General features: G+C 40.6%; 2 protein-coding genes and 1 long non-coding RNA gene across 6 annotated transcripts; 1 reads left to right on the forward strand and 2 right to left on the reverse strand.

Annotated features, from left to right (window-relative positions):
• Positions 1 to 994: 994 nt before the first annotated feature.
• LOC127537498 (basic proline-rich protein-like) lies at positions 995 to 5,302 on the reverse strand. The gene is made up of 4 exons (XM_051959918.1): positions 4,361 to 5,302; positions 2,715 to 2,765; positions 1,202 to 1,392; positions 995 to 1,115 (listed from the first exon to the last, which is right to left on the reverse strand). Exons 1-4 carry the CDS (start codon positions 5,042 to 5,044, stop codon positions 1,031 to 1,033), a joined length of 1,011 nt encoding a protein of 336 aa, XP_051815878.1. The 5' UTR covers positions 5,045 to 5,302; the 3' UTR covers positions 995 to 1,030.
• Positions 5,303 to 11,452: 6,150 nt separating this feature from the next.
• Positions 11,453 to 18,825, forward strand: LOC127537497 (uncharacterized). 4 transcript variants are annotated; one of them, XM_051959908.1, is made up of 10 exons: positions 11,453 to 13,306; positions 13,667 to 13,769; positions 13,956 to 14,096; positions 14,199 to 14,374; positions 14,490 to 14,626; positions 14,847 to 14,940; positions 15,032 to 15,367; positions 15,455 to 15,611; positions 15,706 to 15,833; positions 15,968 to 18,825. In XM_051959908.1, exons 1-10 carry the CDS (start codon positions 13,283 to 13,285, stop codon positions 16,286 to 16,288), a joined length of 1,617 nt encoding a protein of 538 aa, XP_051815868.1. In that variant the 5' UTR covers positions 11,453 to 13,282; the 3' UTR covers positions 16,289 to 18,825. The 4 variants fall into 4 exon arrangements, with proteins under 4 accessions (XP_051815868.1, XP_051815869.1, XP_051815867.1 ...); XM_051959907.1 differs by having other exon boundaries at positions 11,455 to 13,306; XM_051959909.1 differs by lacking the exon at positions 13,956 to 14,096.
• A 5,992-nt stretch (positions 18,826 to 24,817) lies between these two features.
• LOC127537510 (uncharacterized) lies at positions 24,818 to 25,622 on the reverse strand. Its single transcript, XR_007947210.1, has 2 exons — positions 25,290 to 25,622; positions 24,818 to 25,187 (listed from the first exon to the last, which is right to left on the reverse strand). It is a non-coding gene; the product is annotated as an uncharacterized LOC127537510 (long non-coding RNA).
• Positions 25,623 to 26,941: the final 1,319 nt, after the last annotated feature.

Below are 26,941 nucleotides of genomic sequence, written 5' to 3' on the forward strand. Positions count from 1 at the left end.
ACTACAACATAACCACAACATTACTACAACTTAACCACAACATAACCACAACATTACTACAACATAACCACAACATGACCACAACATAACCACAACATAACCACAACATTACCACAACATAACCACAACATAACCACAACATTACTACAACATAACCACAACATTACTACAACTTAACCACAACATTACTACAACTTAACCACAACATTACCACAACATAACCACAACATTACTACAACATAACCACAACATTACTACAACATAACCACAACATTACTACAACTTAACCACAACATAACCACAACATTACTACAACATAACCACAACATGACCACAACATAACCACAACATAACCACAACATTACCACAACATTACTACAGCATAACCACAACATTACCACAACATTACTACAACGTAACCACAACATTACTACAACTTAACCACAACATTACCACAACATTACCACAACATAACCACAACATAACCACAACACTACTACAACATAACCACAACATTACTACAACATAACCACAACATTACTACAACTTAACCACAACATTACTACAACATAACCACAACATTACTACAACATAACCACAACATTACTACAACATAACCACAACATTACTACAACATAACCTGAACATTACCACAACATTACTACAGCATAACCATAACTAAAGTTTTCTGAATCTGAAACATAACCAGAACCTAACTAGGATGTGGAACACCAAACTAACTCCATGTTTGTGTCTTTTTACTGTTTTTAGACATTTTTGTCTTTCAGGTCCTGAAGCTTCTTTAGTTTATATATTTGAACCTGAAACATCTGAAGCATCAGGATGGAACCAGGAATTAACCAAGATGGAACGAGGATGGATTCTGTTCTAAACATCCACTCATTAATCACAGGAGAAGCTCTGGATTTCTGTGGTTTTAATCTGAGGTTCTGTCTGTTAAAGGCTGCAGGTGTTCCACCAGTCGACACGTTTAGACACAAAAAAACATAAGAACCAGATTTAAAATGTTTCACAAAACGTTCATGAGGAAGAAGGAGTGTCTCAAACTGACCCCGATGAAGGAGATGATTCCTGTAGATCTTCCAGGAGGAGGTCTGAGGACAGAACGTCACCGTCATCATGAGAGGAAACTTTCTACGGATTCTGACACTGAAAGCAGCTAAATGAAAGAACGACTCACTTCTCGAACATCCGTTTCCCCAGCAGCCCCAGACCTTTGCTCCTCCTGGACTCAGGTCTGGGTTTGGGTTTGGGTTTGGGTTCTGGTTCCGGCTCAGAGGCAGGTGGTTTGGGGACAACCGGTTCCTCTGGAGGCTTTTTAGTCTCAGCTGGAGTCGAATCAGCAGCCGGAGCCGAAATCAGAGCTTTGATCTGACAGAAAAAAACACTCATCACGTTCTCCACCCAGAAGAACCTGATCCAGAACCAAGAGGACCTTAAAGTTGATTCTGCTTTCCACAAACAGAACCGTCATTCAGCAGTTAAACATGAAAATATTAGGAAATGATCAGAAACCAGATCCAGTGTTCAGACTGAGACACATAGATGGATTTAAACTGATCTGGAGTCAGTTTTTACCAGAACTCAGATGTTCCTCCTCCTAAATGTCATGTCATCTGCTGGACTGATGAAGTCCATTAAAAAGCGATAAATCTAGACCCACCTCTATGGACTTCAAGGACCTGGAATGATCTGAGACTAAACTTAAAGACTGGAAGCAGGAAAGGAGAACGTCCCCTGGAGAAAGTTCTAGGGTAGACCTACGAGCAACTGGAGAAAGTTCTCGAGTAGACCTACGACAGCTGAAGAAAGTTCTAGAGTAGACCTACCGACAGCTGGAGAAAGTTCTAGAGTAGACCTACTGACAACTGGAGAAAGTTCTAGAATAGACCTACTGACAACTGGAGAAAGTTCTAGAGTAGACCTACCGACAACTGGAGAAAGTTCTGGAGTAGACCTACCGACAACTGGAGAAAGTTCTGGAGTAGACCTACCGACAACTGGAGAAAGTTCTAGAGTAGACCTACTGACAACTGGAGAAAGTTCTGGAGTAGACCTACCGACAACTGGAGAAAGTTCTAGAGTAGACCTACCGACAACTGGAGAAAGTTCTGGAGTAGACCTACCGACAACTGGAGAAAGTTCTAGAGTAGACCTACTGACAACTGGAGAAAGTTCTAGAATAGACCTACTGACAACTGGAGAAAGTTCTAGAGTAGACCTACTGACAACTGGAGAAAGTTCTGGAGTAGACCTACTGACAACTGGAGAAAGTTCTGGAGTAGACCTACTGACAACTGGAGAAAGTTCTGGAGTAGACCTACCGACAACTGTCCTACTCTAGAACTTTCCCCAAGGAACGTTCTCCTCTATGGACTTCAAGAACCTGTAACTGGAAATATTCCCAGGATGAAGGTAGAACTCTGATCATTGATAAAGAACCAGAAAGTTTAACTGCAGAGGACGAAGTACTGAGAACCTGAGTAAAAGTACTACAGTAAAAATACTGCTACTGCATTTAATATTCATTCTGATTATTAGCTCAAGTACTCAGGTCTAGTCAATCAATCTGATCAGATGATTGATTATGATTGATCACTTTTAGAATAACCTGAAATAAAGACAAGAATCACTGCAGCTGCTGATTGATCCTTGATCTTGATTACTGATCAGGATTATTGATCCGGACTCACCCACTCGGGCTGATCAGGAGGCGGGTTCGGCATCGGTTCTTCCACCACCATCTGAACAAAGAGAAAAGTTTCCGATATTAATGAGACTCAGTTTATCAAGAAGTTCAATCAGCCGATCAAAATCAATAATCAATAATACCGGTTGTCTCTGAATCCATGTATGGTTCGCTCATTCGTTTTTCCGTTTCAAAATAAAATCTAAAAAACCAATAAACCACGTTGTTTTTTTGTTTTTCAGTTTTTAAAACCTAAATGTAGAAACGTATTATTTAACTAATGGAAAAAACACAGTGTTGGATTTTTAACCCGAAATACAAAATACGGCTGTTGTTTTAGTTTGTTGCAACACCGAAGTTGCTGAGGAAGAACAGTTTAGAGCTGGTCTGGATCGTGAACACATCTAGAATGGCTTTAATGGAGCGCTTTTCCAATTTTATTCTCTTTGAGAGTGACAAAACCCACACAGAAATCATGGAGTTCACATTGCTCTATATTAAAGAGATTATATTATATTATATTATCAGGAGGTTCTGCATGGAGAACAATTTAAGACGCAGTCATGTGTCAGCTGCTGATTTTGAGAGAGCTGTCATTTGTTCCATATTAACGACATGTTAATTTCAGTGCCATACTTTATTAACTGTAGAATGTTATGTTTCACTTTTGTGTGTTTTACAGACAGGCCCGACGTATGGACAAAAGTTTTTGTCATGTATTGGTGCTGCTGTTCCAGTTTAACTGGTGATCAGGTTAACTGGTGATAGTTTCACTCTCCAGATGTTTCGTAGCAGATTTGACCAGACCAGACCTGGCTGTGTGTGAAATTAAGACACTAGATAGAGAAGAGCTCACCGATAAACGTCGGCATCACTGCTGAATAAAGTCAATATCCGTGTAAATATCACCTACAGACATTACAGGGAAATGTACTGGCGAAATAAAAAACACGTATTTTTATGAACGGTGAGAGGAAACGATGGAATCCAGAAATAAAATTAGAGACATTTCTTTTTACCGTCTATAGGTGATGTTTACATGGATATAGACTTTATTAAGTAGGCCACTGATGCCGACGTTTTTCGGGGAAGTTTTCTTTGTCTAGTGTCTTTATTTGGCACATAACCAGGTCTGGTCGGGACAAACCTGCAACGAAACATCTGTAGACGGAAACTATCACGAGTTAACTTGATCGTCAGTTAAACGGGAACAGAGGTCGGAATCGCCAGAGTTCTTGACATTTTAATACTTAAAAATACTTACTTGGACCATTAAAGCAATTTTTGTTCACACTGAGATCATGAGTTCTCAGAGTGATGCGTCTACTCGCTCTAAAAGACAAACATGTCTTGTTTTCACAGTACGTGGTGCGGAGTTTGACAGAGAAGTGAAGTCAAGTCGCCAAGAATTCTCCCTTTGACTTCCGGTTCTGTCAGTAGCTTCTAAATGGGAAAATACTTTTTGTGTTCGTTTAAACCTTAAAATTTGTAAAAACGAAGCGTTTTTTTTCCTTTCTCTAATTTCATTTTAAAAGGAAAAAAAAACGATTATTTGTTTTTTCTCATTTTATTTTGAAACGGAAAAACGAATGAACGAACCATACACGGATTTCTCTGAGACGCTCCAGAGCCGGACTGACGGCGACTCACCTCCGCTGTCCAGCCGGGCGGAGGGAAGGCCGGGAACCCGAAGGGAGGGACGCAGGACGGCGGGGGGATCGGAGGGAGCGGCCCCGGGCCGAAGGCTGTGGGGTCCGGAGGAGGAATCCCGACAGGCGGCGCCAGCCCCGGAGGAGGCACTGGAGGCGGGACGGGAGGTCCGGGCTCGGGTCCCCACGGTTCAGGAGGACCTTCCGGACCCCAGTCCAGAGGTCCCCAACCCGGCGGAGGGAGCGGCCTGTCGGGGCCCCAGTCCTCGGGGCGGAGCCGCCGCCACTCCTCCTCCCGGAGATGTCTCAGGTCGTCCGGGTGAAGCCTCCATTCGTCGGGGTGTGGACGCCTCCAGGGGTCGGGGTGACGGCCCCAGTCCTCCGGAGGAGGCAGCCAGTCGTCGGGGTGAGGCCCCCAGCCCGGCGGCGGAGGTCCTCTGAGGTCCCAGTCCGGAGGCGGAGGCCCCCTCGGCCCCCATCCTCCAGGCGGCGGAGGGCCCCACTCATCTGGGGGAAGAGGCCATCCGTCCGGCGGGGGAGGACCCCAGCCTCCAGGCGGCGGAGGGCCCCAACCCCCGTGCGGCGGAGGCCCCCAGCCAGGTGGCCCCATGTCGAATGGAGGTCTGTCGTCAGCCGGGGGTCCCATGGGGGGTCTGCCCCGCTTCGGTCCGTCTCCCCGGCCCATGTTCTCAGCGGCCCCGGTAGGCAGCAGCAGCTAACCGGCTAAAGGCTCCGAACGCAGTCGTTCATCGGTTCACTCTAAGCTTCGTCTCCGTTTGGTGGAAAAATCCACCGAGATCCAGTAAGTGATAGCAAATGATAAGAGATGAGAATAAATTATAATAAATGAAAATCCAGCTTGTCTAATACAGATAGTTTCCGCTGGAAGTTCAGAGTTTAGCGTTGGACTCAGAGCTCCATCCTCCGGCTCTGCTCCACTGCTCTTCCGGTTCCCCGATGGCGGCGCTGGTCTGCAGCGCCTCCAGTAGGCCGGAGGACGGAAGTACAACTACCACTACTGGAATACCAGTACTAGACCTTATTTCGCCCCGCCCACTTTTAATTATTTTTTCTTTTTTCTTTTTTTAAAAATTTTTTATTATTTTTTAATGTCATCATACAGCTTACAGGCATTCAACATTCAAGTATGTCCAACTGAGCACTATTAACAAGAACATAACAGTAACAGTAACAAAAAAGGAAGGGAAAGCCAAGGTCTTCATGGTGATATCGGGTCAAGAGACAGTTTCAAAAGACAATTGTACAGCCACAGTGCCTTCTTAGATTTACAAAGTTTTAGAGATTCCATGAGAGATGTTAGTTCTTTTAAGAAAACAATAAAAACAGGTTTTACATTACCAAATTTACATTTGTGTATGAAAAATTTAGCCATAATAATTAAGTTGTTAGTAACGAAGCTTTTTTCTTTGTCACCTAAGACAAAACCAAATTTAACATCAGCATATTTCAAAAATGGAGTACCCAAGTCATTATGTGTCGCCCAAATATAGAAACTATCCCAAAAGATCTTTATAAAAAACACAGCTGAAAAATAAGTGTTCCTCAGTTTCAATGTTATCGGTACAAAAAACACATTCATTGTCACCAATATTAAACTTGGAGTTCAAAAATTCTTTACAGGGATATATATTATTAATAATTTTAAAATGTACTTCTTTGGCTTTGAAGGGAATAGGAAATTTAATATAATTGCATCTAATGTTTTTAATGTTTTGATTGTTGAAACCTTCCATTAAATTCCGTCTTCTGAGAAGTAAGGGAAAACATTCCTTAGTCAGTGCAGCCCTGAGAAATTTGTTGTTACACTTTCTGTCCACAAGGGGGCAGCCCTGGACCGTTAGAGAATGCAATGTCGGGGTAATCTGTGTGTATGGCTCAGTCCCAAACCGCCCCCTACACACTATCCCTACACACTATCCCTCCGTTTGCGCGTTCCCGTGGAGGGTCCTCCATATTAAGGGCCGTCCCAAACCGCGTAGTGCGGAGGGGGAGTGGACTGTTCAGCCCTTAAATAGCGAGTCTGCATCGATGCACACTCTGGACAACTTTTTCAGGAAGTGCAACATCGAAATGGAGGAGGAAACAAACATATCGATGTGAGTTCCACATGCGTCCTTTATTTCTCCCACGCCTTTTTCACACTGACAGAACATCACAAAAAGAGTGGTGTAACAAGATAAATCAAAAGAAACAAATCTTCTTCTCTGCTGACGTTTGATTTAATTGTGCACCCCCTGACACCTTAAAATTTGAACACAACTGACAGAATTCATTCATTCATTTGTTGGATCTGAAATGCCAGATAATAGGATTGGAAAACATGTGAGTGAAAAAAAAGTGGGACGCTTTCGTCTTCTGGAAGCAGCAGCGATCCTTGTTAGTTGCAACCTGTGCCACAGCGCTACAGCCATGCACAGTAGGCATCTTTGTGTTACCATGGTGATGACGTCTTCCGTTTTCCGGTGAGGCGACAGGGCGTCCCATTCCTGCCGATCGTATTTATACCCTCCCCTTCAATAATAGGTGCCCTCCACAGCTGCGAGTGTGACTTCTTTTGGAGTGACACTCGGTAGTGGAGGGGGAGTGTGTAGGGGGCGGTTTGGGATTCAGCCGTAAAAAGCGCTCCTTTTAGGGTGCAAACAAGGGCTTGTGGGATTGCATTAATGACGTCGGAGAAATGTTGCTCTGAACAGGCGATATTAAATTTGTGGCTGAAATCAGCAAAGAAGGTTTCCCCTCTCATCCATTAAGTGCAATACCGACCATATTCCTTGTTCATTCCAGTCTTTAAAATAAAATGATTTTTTCTTAATAAGGATGTATCTATTATTCCATATCAGGCGTGAACTAACCGTGACGTCACCCGTTGGTTCAATGCCGAGAAAATGAAGCCCCAATGGGCGTGTCAAGATGGCGCAGTAGACGGTCTAACTTTGCAACGCGCTGCACAAGACTTTGCATAAAACTCGTGAAAACTTTTTTAAAACTGCCCTATGTTTTTCTACGGTTTTCTGATACATTTTTATCACTTCTGCTGTCACAACCATGGTGAAGAAGCGTGAGCATACGGCTGGAGCGGAGCTTACAGGACCGGGCTCAGTCGGACTAGCTTCTAGCGGCCACGACTACACTCTGGACCCGAACAACATGGAAGAGGAATTCCCGCCGCTACCCCTGTCCCCAAGTAAGCCGCCCGTTCCCAAAAGAAAGACTCAAGAATCACCTCCAGGGCTTCCAAGGATGAGAATTACACTCGACTGTCTGATCTGATTAATAATAGAGCAGACAACATTGAGTGGAAGATTGCTGGCCTCAACGACAAGGTGGATGCCATGGCGGGCGATCTCAAAGCTGTGAGCATGAAAATGGCGGTGATTGAGAGACGAGTCGAGTCGCTGGAGCAGCCAGTAAACGTTTTGCAAAGAAGAGTAGACGAGCTTGAATCTCGCTCAAGGAGGTGCAACCTAAAGCTTTTTGGTGTACGTGAATCTGAGCAAGAACATGTCTGACAAATCGTGATAAAGACATGCCAAATGGTCGTCCCAGCAATGAAAGATGAATTTGTCCGTGGCATAGATGCTGCTCACCGGCTGGACATGAAGAGGCGGGAGGCGCTGCTCCAGGGAGACCCAGGCCTATCATCTTCCATTTCATGTCGCGTGAGTGAAGAGAAGCTGTTTGGGAAGCGGCGAAGACCTCAAGATATCTACAGGAGCATGGTTTGCAGTTCAAGCTGGATTTCTCTCAAGGTGACCGAGAAAGAAGACAGCGACTGTACCCGTCTGTGAAAAAGGCTCGTGACGAGGGGAAGGTGGCTTACTACTCCGGTGCCAGAGCTTTCATCAAGGTAGTGTCTACAGATACGGACCCGTACCCATAGCCTGTGGCCTACGGATACGGCACTTTCCCTTACTATAAATATTAATTAGACGCACATGAATATTAATGAGCCGACTGATGAACGCGCTTTGTGATTGGCTGGTAATCCGACGTACATAAATATTAATGAGCCGGTTTGGTAATCCGAGTGATGAAGGCGCTTCCGTGATTCGAGGTGAATCTGCGTGCCGAGCCTGTCATGTCAGTCATCTGCTGTTCTCTTTTCTATCATGCATAATGTCTTATAAATATCATTATCTGACTTTTTCACGAACAGCGATTTGGGGGTTGAAATCAGCACTACTATTAAAAATAGCAAAACTTTTTATTCACGTGACCCGGTTCTAATAAAGCACAAACAGCAAACAAAAGAAATGGCGGAACTAACAGCCAGCAAACTACAAGTATTTTTTTACCTTCAAAAGCAGCGACAGACTATTACATAATAACAACCTAAACAAAACCCTGACGTATTTTCTGCGTCTGTCAACACAGACACTGTCACAGTCACTTTAATGTTAGCGGACTCTGTTGAATGGCTAAGTTACATCACCACAAACAAATCTCACAATATCACAGTAAATCGAGTTTGTGGTTTTTTTTTAAAATTCATGCCGAATTAAAGAGCTGCTCCTCACCATTCACGAGTGTTTGTTTCATATTCGACATCCTTAACTTTATCTTGTAAATTAGCGTCCGAAATTAAATGGGAACATTTGCAATGGAGTTCGTCAGCCGCTTCCACCACTGAACGCGGTAAACTAATTAATAGGAACTGGACTTCAAACAATTTAGACACGGCGTCTAAAAGCGTAAAAACTGCAATGTCTAAAGTGTGAGAGGAGACGGTGTATTTTTGGTTAAATTATACAATGTTCGCCGTCAAAGTCATTCATATAAACTGCCTGTAATGTGCAGCAAATAGTAGTTAACCGGCGCCAGCTCTTCAGTGACCTTAACGGGTCCGTACCTGTAGCATCAACCTTTCATCAAAGGAGAGGGCGAAATCATCATTCCTGACTTGTGATGCTTTTGTGAGACTGCTCACACAGAGGACGTCCTGTCATCATCTGGTAAACACTTGACAAAACAGAAAACCGAACATGTAATAATAAACTTTGTTCTCGTGCTCTGTTTCTATGGAGCTTCTTTAAAAGTGACTTATTTCACACACAAAAAAGTTGTTAAATTTGTGTGGCTGCGTTTGCTGTCGACCTAGGTTAAGAACTAAGTCTAAAATCAGTCTAAAAGGTTAGTTTTTACTTTGTGTTTTGTTCATGTCTTTGTCTGTTCTTTCACTGAATGCCAGAAACAATGTCAAACGTAAAGCCTTATTTTTGTTTGCTAAGCAACAAAGTACTGACTGGTTTTTTCCAGGAGTCTCATTCACTTGCCAAAGATGTCAGTTTCTGGAAAGCTCAGTGGGGGAATGATCTTTGGTTCTCTCATGGTACTGAATGTTCTGCTGGGGTGTGTTGTTTGAAAAACAACTTTAAAGGTAAATGTCCTACACACGGATTGTGATGCTCAGCGTCACTTTGTAATTCTTATTGTTAAAACGAATGATATATTTGCCTATTAATAAATATTTACGGATTTAACTCCAACTCAGAGAACAATCAACTACTTGATATCATAGAAGAGAAACTGTTGTTTACCACTAAATTTCCTGGCAGTAATGTACTAATAGGCGACTTCAGTGTCGTGATGGATCCAAGCGTTGATCGGTGGCCTCCTGCTCAACCTTTAAAATCCATTTCAAAATTACAATTATTAATCAGTAGGTTTGGTTTGTAAGATATTTGGAGAAGCAAATTTCCTAATGATAAAAAGTACACATGGTCCAATAAAGATGGATCCAGACAATCGCGTATAGACTTTTGGCTTACCGATAACTCTTTAGAAAAAGAAAAAATAGGAGTTCACATTCTGACCACGCCTCTAACGGACCACAAAGCTTTATCCATGAAGATCAATTTTGTCCCTGATGAGAGCAATTTGGGTAAATCCAGCTACTGGGAAATGAACAACTCACTGCTTAATCACAAGTGTGTCAAAACAGAAATAGAAAAACTTGTTCAAATTTACTGGGACAAAGCTCAAAAAGAGAATATTTACAGCTGTAACTGGGAGCTTCTGAAATATGACATTTCAAAATATTTAAGAAGATGTGGTAGTCGTCAAGCTGAATGGAAGCGTCTATTTGAAGAGGAAGTCATTTCTGGAATCACAGCTCTTTCAAGTTTACCTCCAGGAACTTTAAGCAAACAACAAAATTTAAGGTTTTTAGACTTACAAAACAAATTAGATGAAATTTATAAGACAAAAGCTGAAGGAGCTTTCATAAGATCCAGACAGAAATGGTTAGAGCAAGGAGAGCATATGACAGCTTACTTTTTAAGCTGGAAAAATCTCAAGCAAAATTCAGTTCAAATCTACAGTTAAATATAGAAGGAAACATTACAACTAATAAACCAGAAATCTCTCCATTTTGTTATGAGTACTACTCAAATTTGTATAAATCTAGATATAATGAAGATACCATGTCCACATTTACTCCCTTTTTGACAAATCTCAATAAAATAAGCAACAGTGATGCATTAATGTGTGACTCTCTGATTACATCACAGGAAGTTGTGGACGCTATAAATCATTTGAAAAGCAACAAATCACCTGGCAGTGATGGAATCACAGCAGAGTTCTATAAAAAATTCTCTGATCTCTTAACACCGTTTCTATTTGAGGTTTATAAAGAAAGTCTTACAAATATGAACCTTCCACCAAGCATGACCCAAGGTGTTCTCTGTGATACCAAAACCTCACAGAGATACTTTGCAAATAGATAATGGTAGGCCTATCAGTCTTCTCAATAACGATTATAAAATATTAGCTTCTTTATTAGCAGTGCGTTTCAAAAAAATCTAAACAAAATTATTGATGAAAACCAATGTGGTTTTATGAAAAACAGATGCATATCAAATAACATACGGCTCATTTTGGACGTAATAGATTATTCAGAACTAATATCAGACAAAAGTTTTATATTTTTCCTTGATTTTTTAAGGCTTTCGACACTGTCGAGCATCCATTTATTTTTTATTGTCTTGAAAAGTTAGGATTTGGAGGTTACATGTGTAATGCCATAAAACTCTTTATACTCATGGAAACAGCTCTGTAAAGTTAAGTAATGGAACTACTAGTAGGTTTGTTCTGGAAAGAAGTATCCGACAAGGATGTCCACTGAGTGTTTATCTGTTCCTTATAGTTGGACAAATATTCTGTAGATATCTAAAATCGAGCTCTATCAAGGGTATTACCATTGCTGATAAAGAAATTGTTATAAGTCAGCTAGCAGACGACACTGCACTTTTCCTGAGAGACTCCTTGCAGGTTCCCCAAGTTCTTCAAATCATTAAAATATTTTCTAATGCATCTGGTCTCTACCTAAACTTAAAGAAATGTGAACTGTTTGCACTTAAAGAATGTGATCTGTCATTAAGCAACATTGCTATCAAAAAAGAGGTAACACATCAAGGTGTGAAAATAAGTAAAAACCAAAAAAATAGAGAAGCTAATAACTTTAATCCCATGATTAGAAAAGCAGAAAATAAGTTCAGCCGCTGGTTACAGCCAGACCTGTCACTAAAAGGTCGTTGCCTTCTCACCAAAGCAGAAGGTCTTTGAGGCTTGTTTACGTTGGATCTTCACTTTCGCTGGACAATAAAAATGCTAAAAAAATTGATCAGTTACTTCTAAACTTTCTATGGAAGAATCGAATACATTATGTCAAAAAGTCTGTGGTTATTAATTCCCTAAAGAATGGAGGGCTTGATTTTCTAGATTTCTCCACACTAAATAATGTCTTAAAAATTAAGTGGCTACAAAAGTTCCTACAGCAAATTCAAAAGTGTTAAAATTCCAGTGTTGGTGTTGTTAGTTAAAAATAAAGTGTCAGTTCAACACTTGCTGAGTTTAATTCAACTACCCGAGAGTTAGTCCCTCAAAAGAGTTGGTGATCATACACAGAGTTAAATTTAAACAACTCTGTAAAGTGTTGATTTTAAAATCAACACTTAATAGAGTAACTCCCAGCATCCCAACGTATCTGTGACGTGTTTGCCTGAAGAGCGGGACGGATAGAGCGGCTGCAGCGAAGCACAACTGTTTTTCCCTTTTTTTTTTTTCCTTTCTACTTGTACAAATGAGGATATTGTGCGCGTAAATGAATGTCGGCATGTTTAATTAATAACACTTCTATGCAATAGTGTTATATTTGTGACGACAATAGGTGTCGCCGAAGCCTGTCTGCAGCTAACATTGCGACAAGGTAAGTTAGCATGATTGTTGTATGCTATTTGTCGCTTTTGCACACGTGTCGATAAATATACAAACATATGTGTAACCTACAGGAATACACATTTGTATAACATGTTACATTTGCACAGCTGCACATTTTGTAAGGGGTCAGAGTTTGCTAAAGTGATGTAGCACGCGCATGGCGGGTTAACCAAATATTTCCCAGAAAAAAATCTGAGGGCCACTTGTCATTTCGACAATCAAATCCGTGTCAAGTTGGTGAGGAGTGCAGTTAGCTAGTCTTGTCGAATGGTTGTTGGCATTCCATCAGGGGTGTCAAGATCCGTTCCTGGAGGGCCACTATCCTGCATGTTTTAGATGTTTCCCTCTTCCAACACAGCTGATTCAAATGATCAGGCTCGTTATCAGACTTCTGCTGAGCTTGATGATAAGCTGATCATTTGAATCAGGTGTGTTGGAAGAGGGAAACATCTAAAACATGCAGGATAGTGGCCCTCCAGGAACGGATCTTGACACCCCTGCATTACATGGACCGGGGGTGGGGGTTCGGTTGAGCTGCTGCTGCTTGCCCGAGACAGCTGCAGACTTCCTGCTGTATTCCTCCACCGGTGGAACACCTCCACACACCGGGCCACCACACCAGCCATGCCAAGCCTTGCTTCGATTAAAACATTTTAAGATTAAAAAACGCTAACTCTTCAAGCTAATGTTACCGGAGCCACGCATGCTGGTGAGTTCCACTTACGTAGCTGTGTATCTTAACGTCGCTGCCACGTTTATGTCTTAGGGTGACATTATTTCGCTAAGCTAACGGAGCATAGTTGATAGTGTATCACTGTTTACGGATAAGTGTGGGTGTTTTTAGCAGAATAACTAGCTAGCCGTCATTCTAGCAAGCAGGCCAAGCTTCAGTAGCACGTCACTGTGCTGGTGGTTCCTATCGTCCAGGTAGCAAGTAATGCTAAAACTTAAAACGAATACTCAGAGTCTAGTAAAGCTAGGCAAAATGTTCCTGCCTCTACACATCCATGGTGATCATAGTGTAAATGATGGCACAGTGTGGATGTCTTTTGTCCTGTTTTCTTCTTAGTGCATCATGTTGGTTAAGGTGCGATTTGGTGAAACACAGAAGTATGTCAAAGTGGCTGAGACTGAAGATGGCTATGATGACTTCAACACATTTCTTCAAAAAGGTTGGCATCACTTTTCATACAGCCCACAACGTTTGTGGCTACATGTTATAACACCTATTGAATTTATGTGGTATTTAAATATTTTGTTTATGATAGCCATGTCCTGCCAAAAACAAGCATAGAAAATGCCAGGTAATGTTCTTATTATATTTTTTCTATTGCTCTAAATCTAATATTTTTTATCAGTTATTCAAAAGCTAGATCTTCCACTTGAGACTGAGCTGCATTTGACAGATGAATCAGGGACAGAAGTTGATGCAGATGTGTTTGAGGAGCTCTTGCAGGCAGGGAACCTCACTGTTAGGGTGACATTGGAAAAGTCAACAGGTGAGACTCAATCTTGTTAGGGAAGGAGTATAATGAATATTGTGGAGAACACATGATTTTTTTTTCATTTTGTGTTTACATTTTGTAAAAAATTGTTTACAGTTGCACTTCAGCATGATCTTTCATATACTTCGCTGGAGTCACCCATGTCAGACAACTCATCTGGGTCAGTGTCAGGAGTCTCCTCGCTAGTATCCTCTGATTCATCAGATGCAACAGTGATTGTTCATACAAACGGAGGGAGGAGAACCCATGCTGAACGGGAATCAGCAAAAGAGGTGTGTCGCTTTTGTAACAAATTCTATTAGTTATCAGATATCAGACAGACACAAAGATGTTGTGTTAAACTGATGGTGATGGATGATTCTAACTTTATTATTCTTTATCTTTTAGATGGTGAGAAATGCTCTGAAGGCTAAACCAGGTGGACAGTTTATTTTGGATGAATATGACAAAATGAAAACATTGACAGATAGCACAAGGAGAAAGTTGGTAAACCTTCTTGTGGCCAACATGGTTGAAATTCATGGGTAAGTTTCATGTTCATAATGTTCTTTATTTAATATAGAAATTATTTTAAAACAAGCATACTCATTGTAAGGCATTGCATATCAGTAAAGCATCGTTTTAAGGCTAAAACATTATACAAAAACTAAATTTGAGGGACTGCTACTAACTGAAGCAAGAAAAAGCAAAATTTGTATCTTTTAAACACTGAATTGCTGTAGTAATGTCATGTTTATCTTTCAGGAGGAGCCCACCCATCTCTGTTCGAACTACATGTGCTCTAGGCATCATCTCTCTATTTCCCAGCCTCAGAGATCCATATTCGGACAAGGGATATGTAAGTTTATAAATTAAAAGCTTGTATGTCAATTTATGGACTGGTAATATGTTTGGACTTTATGTAATAATCTATTGTTTTAATGTTACAGGAACACTTCTATGACCCAGAGAGTGGATCTGGCTACTTGGCTTGGAGGATAAAGACTGTTCAGCGCAACACTGCAGCTCAGCCCCAGAGATGCTCCACAAGCACAACCTATCAAGATAGTCCAAAGAGAAAGAGGGATGTTCTCTGCACTGATAAGCAGCTGCTTGGTGAGCACTGTCATGAAGCAATATCCTTTTTGAAACATTCAACTGATGAATCAGCCATCAAAGAGCGAATGAGGGCCACATTTCAGTACCGTCAAACACTGGTTCAAGATCAGCAGTGCTCTTCGACAGTCTTTGACATCTTCCCACGATTTCTCGACATCACTGGCTTGGTAAGAAAGACAACTTCTTTTGTAAGTGAATTATACTCAAAGTATATGCTTAAGGTGTATGAGTATACAGTGTGTGTTATTCTGTAGATTGAACAAGACTTCACCATGATGTTTGGAGAGGAAGTGTCGGGCAGATTTTTGGCAAAATGGCCTACCTTTTTCAAGCCTAGAATCCTGGCAGACTGCAAAAAACTGACTTCTAATGAGCACATTGAAGACCTCATGTCATTGCAGCAAGACTCAGGTGGGTCTGGTTAGCTTGGCTCATTCTTCCCTTTGAAATGTCTCAATTATTTATAATGTGAATGAGTCTAATATTTCTCCTGTTTTTCCCCTAGGCTGGGACAGTGATCTGTCCAGCATTCTTCTGTTGGTTCACCTGCTTCCTCCCACCCCCAAAGGCCACAAGAAGAGTGCTAAAATCAGCCCATGCCAGGCTGTTGACCATGTTGTGAGATATTTGCAGGTATGCAAATAGTAGTGTTGCAATTATTCTGATGATCCTACTTCTTGGGTTGAAGCACTTTTTATATTGGCTTAGGTAGACATTTGAATGTAACAAGGGCATATTTTCTCATAATTCTTTATGTTTTGTTCAAGATGGGAGCCAGTGTTGAAACCTTCCTTGCTGGTGTGGAGCCAGGCCAGCCCTTCCTCCTTGGTGTTGGTGAAAAGAAGAGCAGCATCCAAAGATACTATGTCATCATTGATCACAAGGCCATCCCCTGCAAGGCACAGACATCCCTTGCAGCTTTCGATGAGCTCTTCAAAGCACACTTCATCTTCAGTGTCAGTTACCATGAATCCCTCTACAACTTCTATACGTTCATCCAAACCACAGTTTTTAACATTGACATTGGAAAGGCCAAGGAAACTCCCAGAGTCAAGGAACTAAGGGCAAGATTTTTTCATGACGCTTGAGGGGATAAATATCCATGGATGCAAACATTTTTCTTTGTTATGTCTGTAAGGCATGCCACAAAAGTTCTGCACTGCTTTGTCAGCATTTAAGACTTCACCATGGTCTATATCCTGGAAAGACATTACGCTTAAAATGTGGACAGCCGGGATGTTCTTCTTTGTTTTGCACTTATTCAGGTTTCAAGAAGCATCTTGTTCATTGCCACAGAGATGTTGCTGTGACTAATACTGCTGACAATGTGGACACTCAGAATGAAGTTGATGAGCCCTCAACTTCACAGACAGTCAACAAAGCCTCTCCAACAACTACCCAGCTCTCTGTTGACAATGATCATGTGTTAAACATGTGTGCTTCTGTTGTAGCACAGTTGCAAGCATCTGGTGTTGCTGAGAGCACAGTCCAAGCAATGGTGGGATCCATGGAGGACCTTGTAAATGACATTAATAGACAAGCAAGAGAGGCAGTTCTCAGCTGTTCTTCAGAAATTCAAGGTACGGATTTGGAAAAGAAGGTGGAAAAGTGCTTTGATCAACTAGGAAATCCTTTCTCATCCTTGAACACAAGAGTAAAACGTCAGAAGTTCTTTAAGGACAAATGGGAAATTGTTGAACCTGTTGAATATGTTCTTGGGGTGCGATTTGATGTTCGCAGAGATCAAACAACTGGTGTTTATTGTCAGGTCCCCGTAACAGATAAATTTGTGTATACACCCATCCTGGGAACTCTTAAGTCAATGTTCAAGAACACTGAATTATGTGAAAGTTTCTTCCAAGCCAAACATCACGAAGAAGGCATTTATAAAGACATATGTGATGGTTCATACTTCAAGAGTAACGTTTTGTTTTCCCAGAAAAAGCATGCTCTACAGATTCAACTTTATTTTGACGAGTTTGAGACAGCAAATCCCTTAGGTTCAAAGAAAGGTATTCACAAACTCGGTTGTATTTACTTTATATTGAGGAACCTGCCCCCAAAATATAATTCTGTGTTGATGAATATACATGTTGTGGCACTCTTCCACTCACAAGATCTGAAGACTTATGGGTTTGATGACATCCTGAAGCCTGTTGTTGACGATCTTAAAATACTTGAAACACAAGGAATTGAGGTGCCTTTCTCAGACTCACCATTGCTTGGTTCTGTTATACAAGTAACGGGTGACAACCTAGGTTTACATGGACTGTTCGGTTTTGTTGAGTCCTTCAGTGCTACATATTTCTGTAGATTTTGTTTGACAAGTAAGGATGAGTCGCAGTCTGTCTTTACTGAAGATGACCCTGGCATGATTTTTCGTACAAAGGAAATCCATGCAGAACACTGTGCAGCTCTACATGAAAATCCTATGTTGAGTTCCACATTTGGTGTCAAAAAGACATGCTTGCTCAATACATTGCATTTTTTCCACACCTCTGACAACTATGCAGTTGACATAATGCACGATTTACTTGAAGGTGTAGTACAGTACGAACTCAAACTTGTCTTTCAGTACCTTGTAAACCAGAAGTATCTGTCTTTGGAATCATTGTCACAGAGGATCCAAACTTTCAACTATGGTTATATTGAGAGAAAAAATAGACCAAGTGGGTTGAAAATGGATGAGGCTAGCAAGGATCTTGGATTAAATGCAGTTCAGTCATGGTGTCTTGTAAGAAATACTCCTCTTATTTTTGGTGATGTATTGGAAAGAAATAACTGTTACTGGAATCTGCTCCTCCTCTTGATTCAGATTGTGAATATAGTTTTTTCACCCATTGTAACTAACGGTATGACATACTATTTAAAGCACTTGATTAAGGACCACCATGAGCTATTTAAGTGTTTGTTTTCACAAAGAAGATTGATTCCAAAGCATCATTTCATGCTACATTATCCACGTTGTATTCGAAAAATAGGTCCACTCCTTCATGTATGGTGCATGAGGTTTGAGGCCAAACACAATTTTTTTAAAAGATCAGTGAAAAATTTCAAAAATATCACAAAATCATTGGTGAAACAACACCAGAGACAGTTAGCTTACCACTGGGAGAATTTTAATTTTCAGAGATTTGAGTTTGGTCCAGTGAAAAACGAAATCATTGATCGCCTCGAGGGAGGTGAGGTTTTAAGTTCTGTTTTTGATGTTAATTTATATTGTGAAGTGTCAACCACGAATTGGGTGAAGAACTATGGAACAGAATATCAGATTGGTATGTTTATTTGTACTGGAACAAAAATGGAAATTCCTATTTTCAGAAAGATCACCAACATCATTGTCCATGATGGGCAAGCTTTCCTTTTGACTTGCAGAGTGGACACTCTTTATTTTGATGATCATTTCAATGCATACTGTGTTGATGAGAGAGCAGATTCATTTTCTGTTTTCCCAGTTAAGGAACTGATTTATCACAGACCCTATGACAAACAGTTTTCTAATGAGATGTGTGAAAAAATATACATTGTGCCACATTGTCATATTTTGTGACCTGTGTTGTATTGCAAAGCAGTGCTGTTTTTATGTGGTGTGCTTATTTGAAATACAGGCTGATTCAAACTGCAACTTGTGTTTTCTTTGTAATTTCAAGTGAAATGTATTATTTTGGGAGTAAAATTGGGGGTTATTATTTGATTCCCAGTAGTACTTTTAAACTGAATGATAAAAGATTTCTATTTAGATTAGAATTTTATAACACTCTCCATAGAGTTAATATAGTTTAAACCTTATTCGGTGTTAAAAACTACACTAATAGTGTTAACTTTTAACACTACACACTAGTGTAGTGTAAATTCAACACTGATATATGTTAAATTTCAACTACTGAGAGTGTTGTTCCAACTCTGTCACAGTGTAAACTGTTGAACACTTTCAAAAGTGTTGTTTTAACTCGATCTAGAGTGGACCAATATAAACACTTTAGAAGTGTTGAGATTAACTCTGTAGGAGTTGAATTAACACTTCCAAATTTGCTGTGTACTCTTCAATGTGGAACTTCATTCCAAAATTTATGTTTGATAAAATCGGAGGACTACCATTTCTTCTTTTATGTAACTTCAAAATAAGCAAATTACCTTTAAAACGCTCTCATTTCCATAAACAGGTTCTGCTCGCATGGACTTTGATTTACAAGCAGAATTTCTCTCCACAACGCTGCTGTATATGGAACAATTCTGATATTTTACACAGGAATAAGAGTTTATTTCTTAAATCTTGGGTTGAGAAAGACGTGCTAGTGAAACAGCTCTTAACTCCTGAAGGTATTCCAATGTCACATCATGATTTCTGTTTCATATGTAATCAGGGTTCTTGCACCATTTTAAAAGTTAAATTTAATGCTTTTTAAGACATTGTAAGACTTTTTAAGGACCCGCGGGAACCCTGATAATATACCTGTATCACCTACAGAATATGACGTGGTCATAAAAGCTAAACCCAGCGGAGTAAAAATGTTATGCAGTGGTTCCTCTTACCAAGACCCATTGTCTTTTCCAAAGTTCAAAGATACACCGTGTGGGAAAACATGCTTTTCATCATCACGGAAAAATAACAAAGCAATCCGATCTCTTCCAAAGGGAACTTTCTACAAGACCCCATGTTATATTGTATTGGAGAAAATTTGTCCAGGATATTGACTGGGCTAAAGTACGGACTTTACCCCACAAATACTTCGTCACTAATAAAGTTAAAGAAATTTCATTTAAGATTATTCATAAATTTTACCCTGTAAAACACTTTCTAACCAAATTTTAAAAAGACATAGATGCCAGTTGTTCGTTTTGTGGTTTACAGCCAGAAACTCTGACTCTTCTCTTTTGGAGTTGTGCAATGACTCAAAGATTTTGGAAAGATGTAACTTTATTGGTGCCAAAATATGTGTCAGCTATAAAATGTATTACAGGCATGTTGTACTGGGATATCTTGAACAGAAACTTATGAGCCCTGAGAAAATATATATTGTGAACCTTATTATACTCTTAGCAAAATACTTCATTCATAAATGTAAATTTGGAAATAAGGAACCTCTATTTTATGTCTTTCACAAATAAATTGATATGTATTTTGAATGTATTGAATTCTGTACTAATAGTAAGGCTGCAAAAACACGAGAAATATGGTCTGAACTGATGTCATTGTAATGAAATACATTTGTTTGTATTTGTTTCCTTTTCTACCTTACCCCCTGGCAGTACTGTTGGATGTATGCTGAAAATAAAATCTTTTCAATAAAAAAAAAAAAGAAAGAAAAAGAAAATGAAGCCCACTTCCTGGTCGCCATTTTGGATTTTTTGGAGCCAGTGACGTAGGCTGAATCCCAAACCGCCCCCTACACACTACCCCTCCGTTTGCGCGTTCCCGTGGAGGGTCCTCCATATTAAGGGCCGTCCCAAACCGCGTAGTGCGGAGGGGGAGTGGACTGTTCAGCCCTTAAATAGCGAGTCTGCATCGATGCTCACTCTGGACAACTTTTTCAGGAAGTGCAACATCGAAATGGAGGAGGAAACAACATATCGATGTGAGTTCCACATGCGTCCTTTATTTCTCCCACGCCTTTTTCACACTGACAGAACATCACAAAAAGAGTGGTGAAAAAAGATAAATCAAAAGAAATAAATCTTCTTCTCTGCTGACGTTTGATTCAATTGTGCACCCCCTGACACCTTAAAATTTGAACACAACTGACAGAATTCATTCATTCATTCATTTGTTGGATTGGAAATGCCAGATAATAGGATTGGAAAACATGTGGGATGACTTCAAATTATTTGAAGCAGAATGTAGCCCCTACATCATTGCCTGCAACCTGTGCCACAGCGCTACAGCCATGACAGTAGGCGTCTTTGTGTTACCATGGCGATGACGTCTTCCGTTTTCCGGTGAGGCGACAGGGCGTCCCATTCCTGACGATCGTATTTATACCCTCCCCCTTCAATAATAGGTGCCCTCCACAGCTGCAAGTGTGACTTCTTTTGGAGTGACACTCGGTAGTGGAGGGGGAGTGTGTAGGGGCGGTTTGGGATTCAGCCGTAAAAGCGTCATCAAACAGGCTGAACCGGAGAGCAACTAGGGGCAGGACCAGTCAGTGGGACTGTCAATCAAGTATAGTTTGGAGGGAATTTGCAGAGAACCAACGAAAGGTAAGACTGCTCAGGCCGCCATCTTGCCAGAACCCCGCCCACTTTTAATTCTTCGTTGTTCCGCATTTTGTCTTCTCACTTCCGGTCAGCCCTTTCTGAGTAGCCGGCTCCACAAAGTTACAGCATCAAAATGTCAACAGACGCGACACCAGGGGCTCTAAAATGTTTTTAAAAGCAGACGTGAACCCGAGCCAGGCCAGCAGTACGAGTCACTTGGCGTGGGTGCTAGTTAGCAGTAGCAGCGCGGTGGAGACGACGGGATGCTGCTGCATCGCTGGATTAGGACAGTCGTGCAGTCATGCAGCCTCAATATTATGGAAGGTAAAAGTCCTACACCTTACTCTTCTTTTTGTCATGACTTGTTTCGCCATCATTGTTATCATTATTATAATTACTGAAGAAAAGTTTTCTCTATTAAAAAACGGTGGTGCTTGAGACAGTAATATTTGTTGCTTTGTGCATGTAATACGTGCTTAAAGTTGTGGTTCTAACGTCAAAATATTTAAACTATGAACTATTTATTTCTTACATTGTGTTTGGACTGCATTTAAGGCTCTATTACAGAGTTTTATGGATATAGCAGAAGTAGAAGTGGTAGTTTTCTTGCTGTTGTGGTGCACGACAACTGAGTGACTAAAGAGGAAACGCTGAATATGATTCATTGTATTACTTTGCATTCATTCATATTATATGGGGTGCCGTCTGTAAAGCAGCTCATGCTAAAAAAACAGCAACATTTTGTCCCATTTAGCTTCAAACCATGAAAAACAAGTGGTGTGATTTTTTTCTGGTGATCTTTTACAACATTTACTGCAATATTTCTCATCTTAGAAATATCTTCAATAGTTTAATGTAAGTATTAAATGTCAGACATAAATGATAAATATAAATGTTAATGTCATATTTAACATTTATATTTATCATTTAAAAAATCACAGCCCTTGTTTTTCATGGTTTGAAGCTAAATGTGACAGAATGAGCTGCTTTACAGACGGCACCCCATAATATTAAAGAATGCAATAGTTTTCATAGAAGACAGCTGTTAAAGTTCAAATTGTCCTCTTTTATATCACAAATATAAACTAATCAATAATCATTTCTGATGACAGGTTGAAGATGCTGTGTCCAGTGGGCTAACTCATCCTGCACGGATGAACAACGGATCTGGAATGTGGGGACTCAGAGGAACCTTGGCTCAAAGCGACTGATAGGACAACTGCATACCTGTCTGTCTGTCTGCCAGCCTCACCTGCTCACCAAACCCACCTCTGCTTCAATCCAGCCAGCATCCTGCAGAAACTCTCTTTTCCTCCTACAAAAATGCACTTTCTCCTTTACCTCAATCTTTCACTTCATAAATAAATCCCATTACTTTTATAAACCAAATTCTGTGTTGATGTCTACACTTAAGGCCACACTCAGTCATTACAGCAGTAAGTGTTTTAAAAAATAAGTATTTGTAACATAAACACATTGATAACATTTGTTAATAACAAACAATTTACAAACAGGTCAGAAATGTTTAGGTTTATTACAGTTATATTGTAAAGATGTCAGATGTCAGGGCTTCAGATGGAGTGATGATCTTGCTGCATAGCTGTGTTCAGAGACAGACAGATCCTCCCACCGAGTTTCCACATCACAACGTGGAGGCATGTGAATGTGCTCATCCTTCTCCTCTGCATCCTTGACGCTGACTGTCATATCTGTGTTACAAAAAACACAATGAAAATGTTTTTTATTAGGAATTAAACTTCAACCAGAACATCCACGGGTCATGTGAGTGTTGCTAAGGTCCACATAATGACAAGTAGTGCAGACTAGCAAGAATTAAAAATACTGAGACTGACCAACGCTGCAAACTTTAAGTCTTACAAGTATCCAGAAATAATGTAAGCTACATTAAGACTGATCACAGTGTTCAAAACCACCATCTTAATAACAATTAAAATGTAATTTTAGAAATTGTTTCAGTAAATTGTTCATAACTGATCTTTAAAGCTGCTGTCCGGAGTTTGAATCGCAGTGTCTCCCAAAACACTGTTGGTCCCTCCCTCTGATTTCGCCCCTTTATTTGTGCACGCGTGCAGTACATGAGAGAAGTGCTGCAGCATCTCGCCTGTTTTGCTGTTTTCCACTCTTCTACATTTAGTACATTTAGTAAATAATAAAGGAATTACGTTAGAATGCTGTATTGAGTCTAACTTGTCCTAATACCAAAATAACATGAATCTGCTAGGACGAACGAGTAAAGTTTCAATATGTGATTACACTCGTGTATCCCTCTGGATGACGTTGTTTATCAAACTTAGTGCATTTACGCGTGTATATGTGTTACATTGTTTGTTTATTTCTATCTAGAGTTCAGAATTGCATGACTCCTCTGACGAAGAGTATGTCCCAGACGCCCCAACATCTTCCTCCAGAGGTCGGGCATCTAAACGAAGCCGTCAGGCGGGCTATGGAGGCCGTGGTCGGGGAGCGACGCGAGCACCCCGAGCCAAAAAACGTCCTGCAGTCTCTTGGCCTGACAAGCCGTGGGATCGGTAACTTTTCTGGAAGTTGCTGAGCCCTGATGCTCTCTCCTCCACAAGCAAAACAAATGTGCGCGCGGTTGCGTAGTGCGTAGCTCGCCCACTATGGCAAGCCGTTGTAACATTTAATGCCTAGAGTGCACTATCCAGAACTAAGACTGCGGATATCCACAACTCCATTCTGACTAGGCGTTAATGAATTTTGGATATCCGGAATTTTCATTAAAGATATCCATAACGTAATTTTGACTATCCGAAAGGACAGATAGAGATATCTAAATCTCAGTTTCGCCTTGTCGAAACTGAATTACGGATATCTCTAATGACGTAACTGAAACGTCATGAAACGCGTCACATATCCTAAATGAAAATTACAGATATCCGTAATTCAGTTTCCACTAGGCGAAATGTAAGTTAAAGATATCTTAAACGTCACTATGACTCGTCGGAATGACGTTGCTCTATTTTAGGCAGGGGCGGATTGAACGTTATTTCATTCGGTCGTTTGGGTCGGTGCGCTGGTATTTATTAAATAATTTTACTTACGGGGTACCTGGTAGCTCCATGTATAGCTCATCGGGTTAAGCAGGCGCTCCATGTGCAGCGGCTCAGGTGCGATTCTTAACTGCGGCCCTTTTCTGCATGTCTTGCCCCTACTCTTCTCCCTTTTACCTGTCACTCTTCACTGCCACCATCACAATAAAAAGGCAAAAATAATAATAATAATTTTGTTTATTTATCCATATGCGGCCGAATGGGATGAGCGTCCAACCATCATCAGCCCTGTACAGGCACACAGGCACACATGGTCACACCACAACAACGCTCATCCCATGGGGAGATTGCAGTGTTAGGTAAAGGTAAAAATGAAAACAACACATGATACATAGATCAATCAAACCTGTCCATCAGGTTGATACTTTATTGATCTCCAAGAGAAATTGGCATTTACAGTAGCTCAAAAAGGGGAGAGATAAGTATGGTAAAGAGGCATGTAAGTTTTAAACTACATGAAGATATAGAGTACAATAAAAAGCAAAATAGAAATACAAAATTTACATTTCCTATACATTTAAGATGTGCATAGTGACAGTGTGCACCATACAGTGGTGCAAAGGGCGGTTCGTACACAATTAAAAGACATTTATATAGATGTGAATGTAACCCACACAGTAAACCAGCAACTCATAGAACGCATGTTGCTGTCCCTTTAAGACGCTAGACGCAGCACCAAGGCAACAGCAGAAACAGAGACCTGAGGGAGAGAGCAGAGAGCAGAGATCGGGAACTTTGATTGCTATTTATTGAATTAATTATAGCCAGAAAAATGAAATGAATTTAGCCGCGCTTTTGCTACCTTGCTAGTTCGGTGGTATGTAGCCTATGCTGGCAACACTTACTCCGAAGGAGTTGGGGCTGACGGCGAAATAGCCGTCTCGTCGCATCCACAATATTATCCGTTTCTCTTGCTGCCAGTTCCTGTCGAGCACGGGTAGTTGTACTGAAAAGTCTGTCAAAAAGGGAAACGTTGTCCAGCCGGGAGGCCATGACCACGACAGACAAAAAAAAAGGCGTCAATAAAAGGCGTCAAAAGTTCAAATCAGGCATTTCACCGCTTTCCGCCTGAAAGTGGGAGGACTAATAGCACGACATTACAGATATCTGCAACGTCATTTCGTCTAGTCAAAACTGTCATTCAAGATATCTTTAATTACATTTCGCCTAGGCAGAATTGTAATTACAGATATCTCCAGTTTTAGATATCTCTATCAAAATCCATTAAAGATATCTCTAACATAATTTTAGATATCTACAATCAAGTTTTGCCTATCCGCAATTCCCATTTGAGATATCTACAACGTCATTTTGACTAGTCATTACTTTAATTTAAGATATCTACAACGAATTCCGCCTAGTCAAAACTGAGTTATGGATATCCATAAAGAAACATGTAGATATCTGTAATTGAGGAGGGGTTGGAGATATCTCGAATTGGAATTTTGACTATCCGTAATTCAGTTGCAGATATCCGTAACTCATATTGTGGATATCTGCAACTGAATTATGGATAGGCGCAATGACGTAACCCATACACATGAATGGCAAAAGTGACATCATTTCTCCTAGGAAGAATGTATTTGTGGATATCTGAAATGATTATTACGGATAGGAGAAATAGAGTTGTTGATATCTCTAACGTTCTCTTCGACTAGGAAGAACTGAATTACAGATATCTGTAGCGAATATCCAGTCTGGGCATTAAATGTTAAAACGACTTGCCATAAGCCCACCTCTGCATGGGCTTGCTTGCTGTGCGCGTAACCGTTGAGTGACAGCATGACAAAGCTGAAGCTCGAACTTGATTGGCTAGCTGCCGACCGGCGCTTTTTGGAATAACTAGAGCCCTAGAGACAGTAAGAGTTGTGACACTCATGCTCTGGCAGCGGGGCGGTCACGTGGTTCATGTAAGCCTGAATAGTTCCAAACAGGCAGCGCTGTCATTTCCTTCTATGGGACTGAGAGCGGCGATTTCACGGTAAAAATGGAATAAAATCACACCTCCAAGTACTTGTTTGATTATTAATTCATTGGAGTATGTATGTAAATGTCAGTTTTACATTTTGAGCCGTAAGGTGACATATTAAAGACACTTTTGGGGTTTTGGAGGGAATGTTTCACATTCGTGTTAGCATGGAAAATCGATTTTACACAGAAATGTAAGATGATTGAAGATGTTAATTTTTGCCCAGCTGGATTATTGTATTTCCAGACAATGTCTATATTTCTCTGCTTCACTTACCCGTAGTCTGGGAGTTATTGAAAAGCAGAGTAACAACAGTCCATTCAGCAGATAGTGTCCAGGCAGGAGTTGACTCACTATAACCATTTTAAGACATACACAAAATATATATTCAAGAATAACAACTCATTATGCTTTGATGAATGAAATAGTTTGTTTTATTGACAATGGGAGAAACAATGAGGGTCTTCGTGTCTTCAGTGAGGGCT

Source organism: Acanthochromis polyacanthus, chromosome 15 (genome assembly GCF_021347895.1).
Source record: "Acanthochromis polyacanthus isolate Apoly-LR-REF ecotype Palm Island chromosome 15, KAUST_Apoly_ChrSc, whole genome shotgun sequence".
Classification (NCBI taxonomy): Eukaryota; Metazoa; Chordata; class Actinopteri; family Pomacentridae; genus Acanthochromis; species Acanthochromis polyacanthus.

What these genes read in the sequence shown, in the direction of transcription:
- LOC127537498 (XM_051959918.1), bottom strand. Translation starts at nt 5,044, where the DNA reads ATGGGCCGGGGAGACGGACCGAAGCGGGGCAGACCCCCCATGGGACCC. An exon ending in CGCCCGGCTGGACAGCGGAG is followed by an intron (nt 2,766 to 4,360) that starts GTGAGTCGCCGT and finishes CTCTTTGTTCAG; the next exon opens with ATGGTGGTGGAAGAACCGAT. An exon ending in GGGAAACGGATGTTCGAGAA is followed by an intron (nt 1,116 to 1,201) that starts GTGAGTCGTTCT and finishes TTCTGTCCTCAG; the next exon opens with ACCTCCTCCTGGAAGATCTA.
- LOC127537497 (XM_051959907.1), top strand. Translation starts at nt 16,303, where the DNA reads ATGGATGCAAACATTTTTCTTTGTTATGTCTGTAAGGCATGCCACAAA.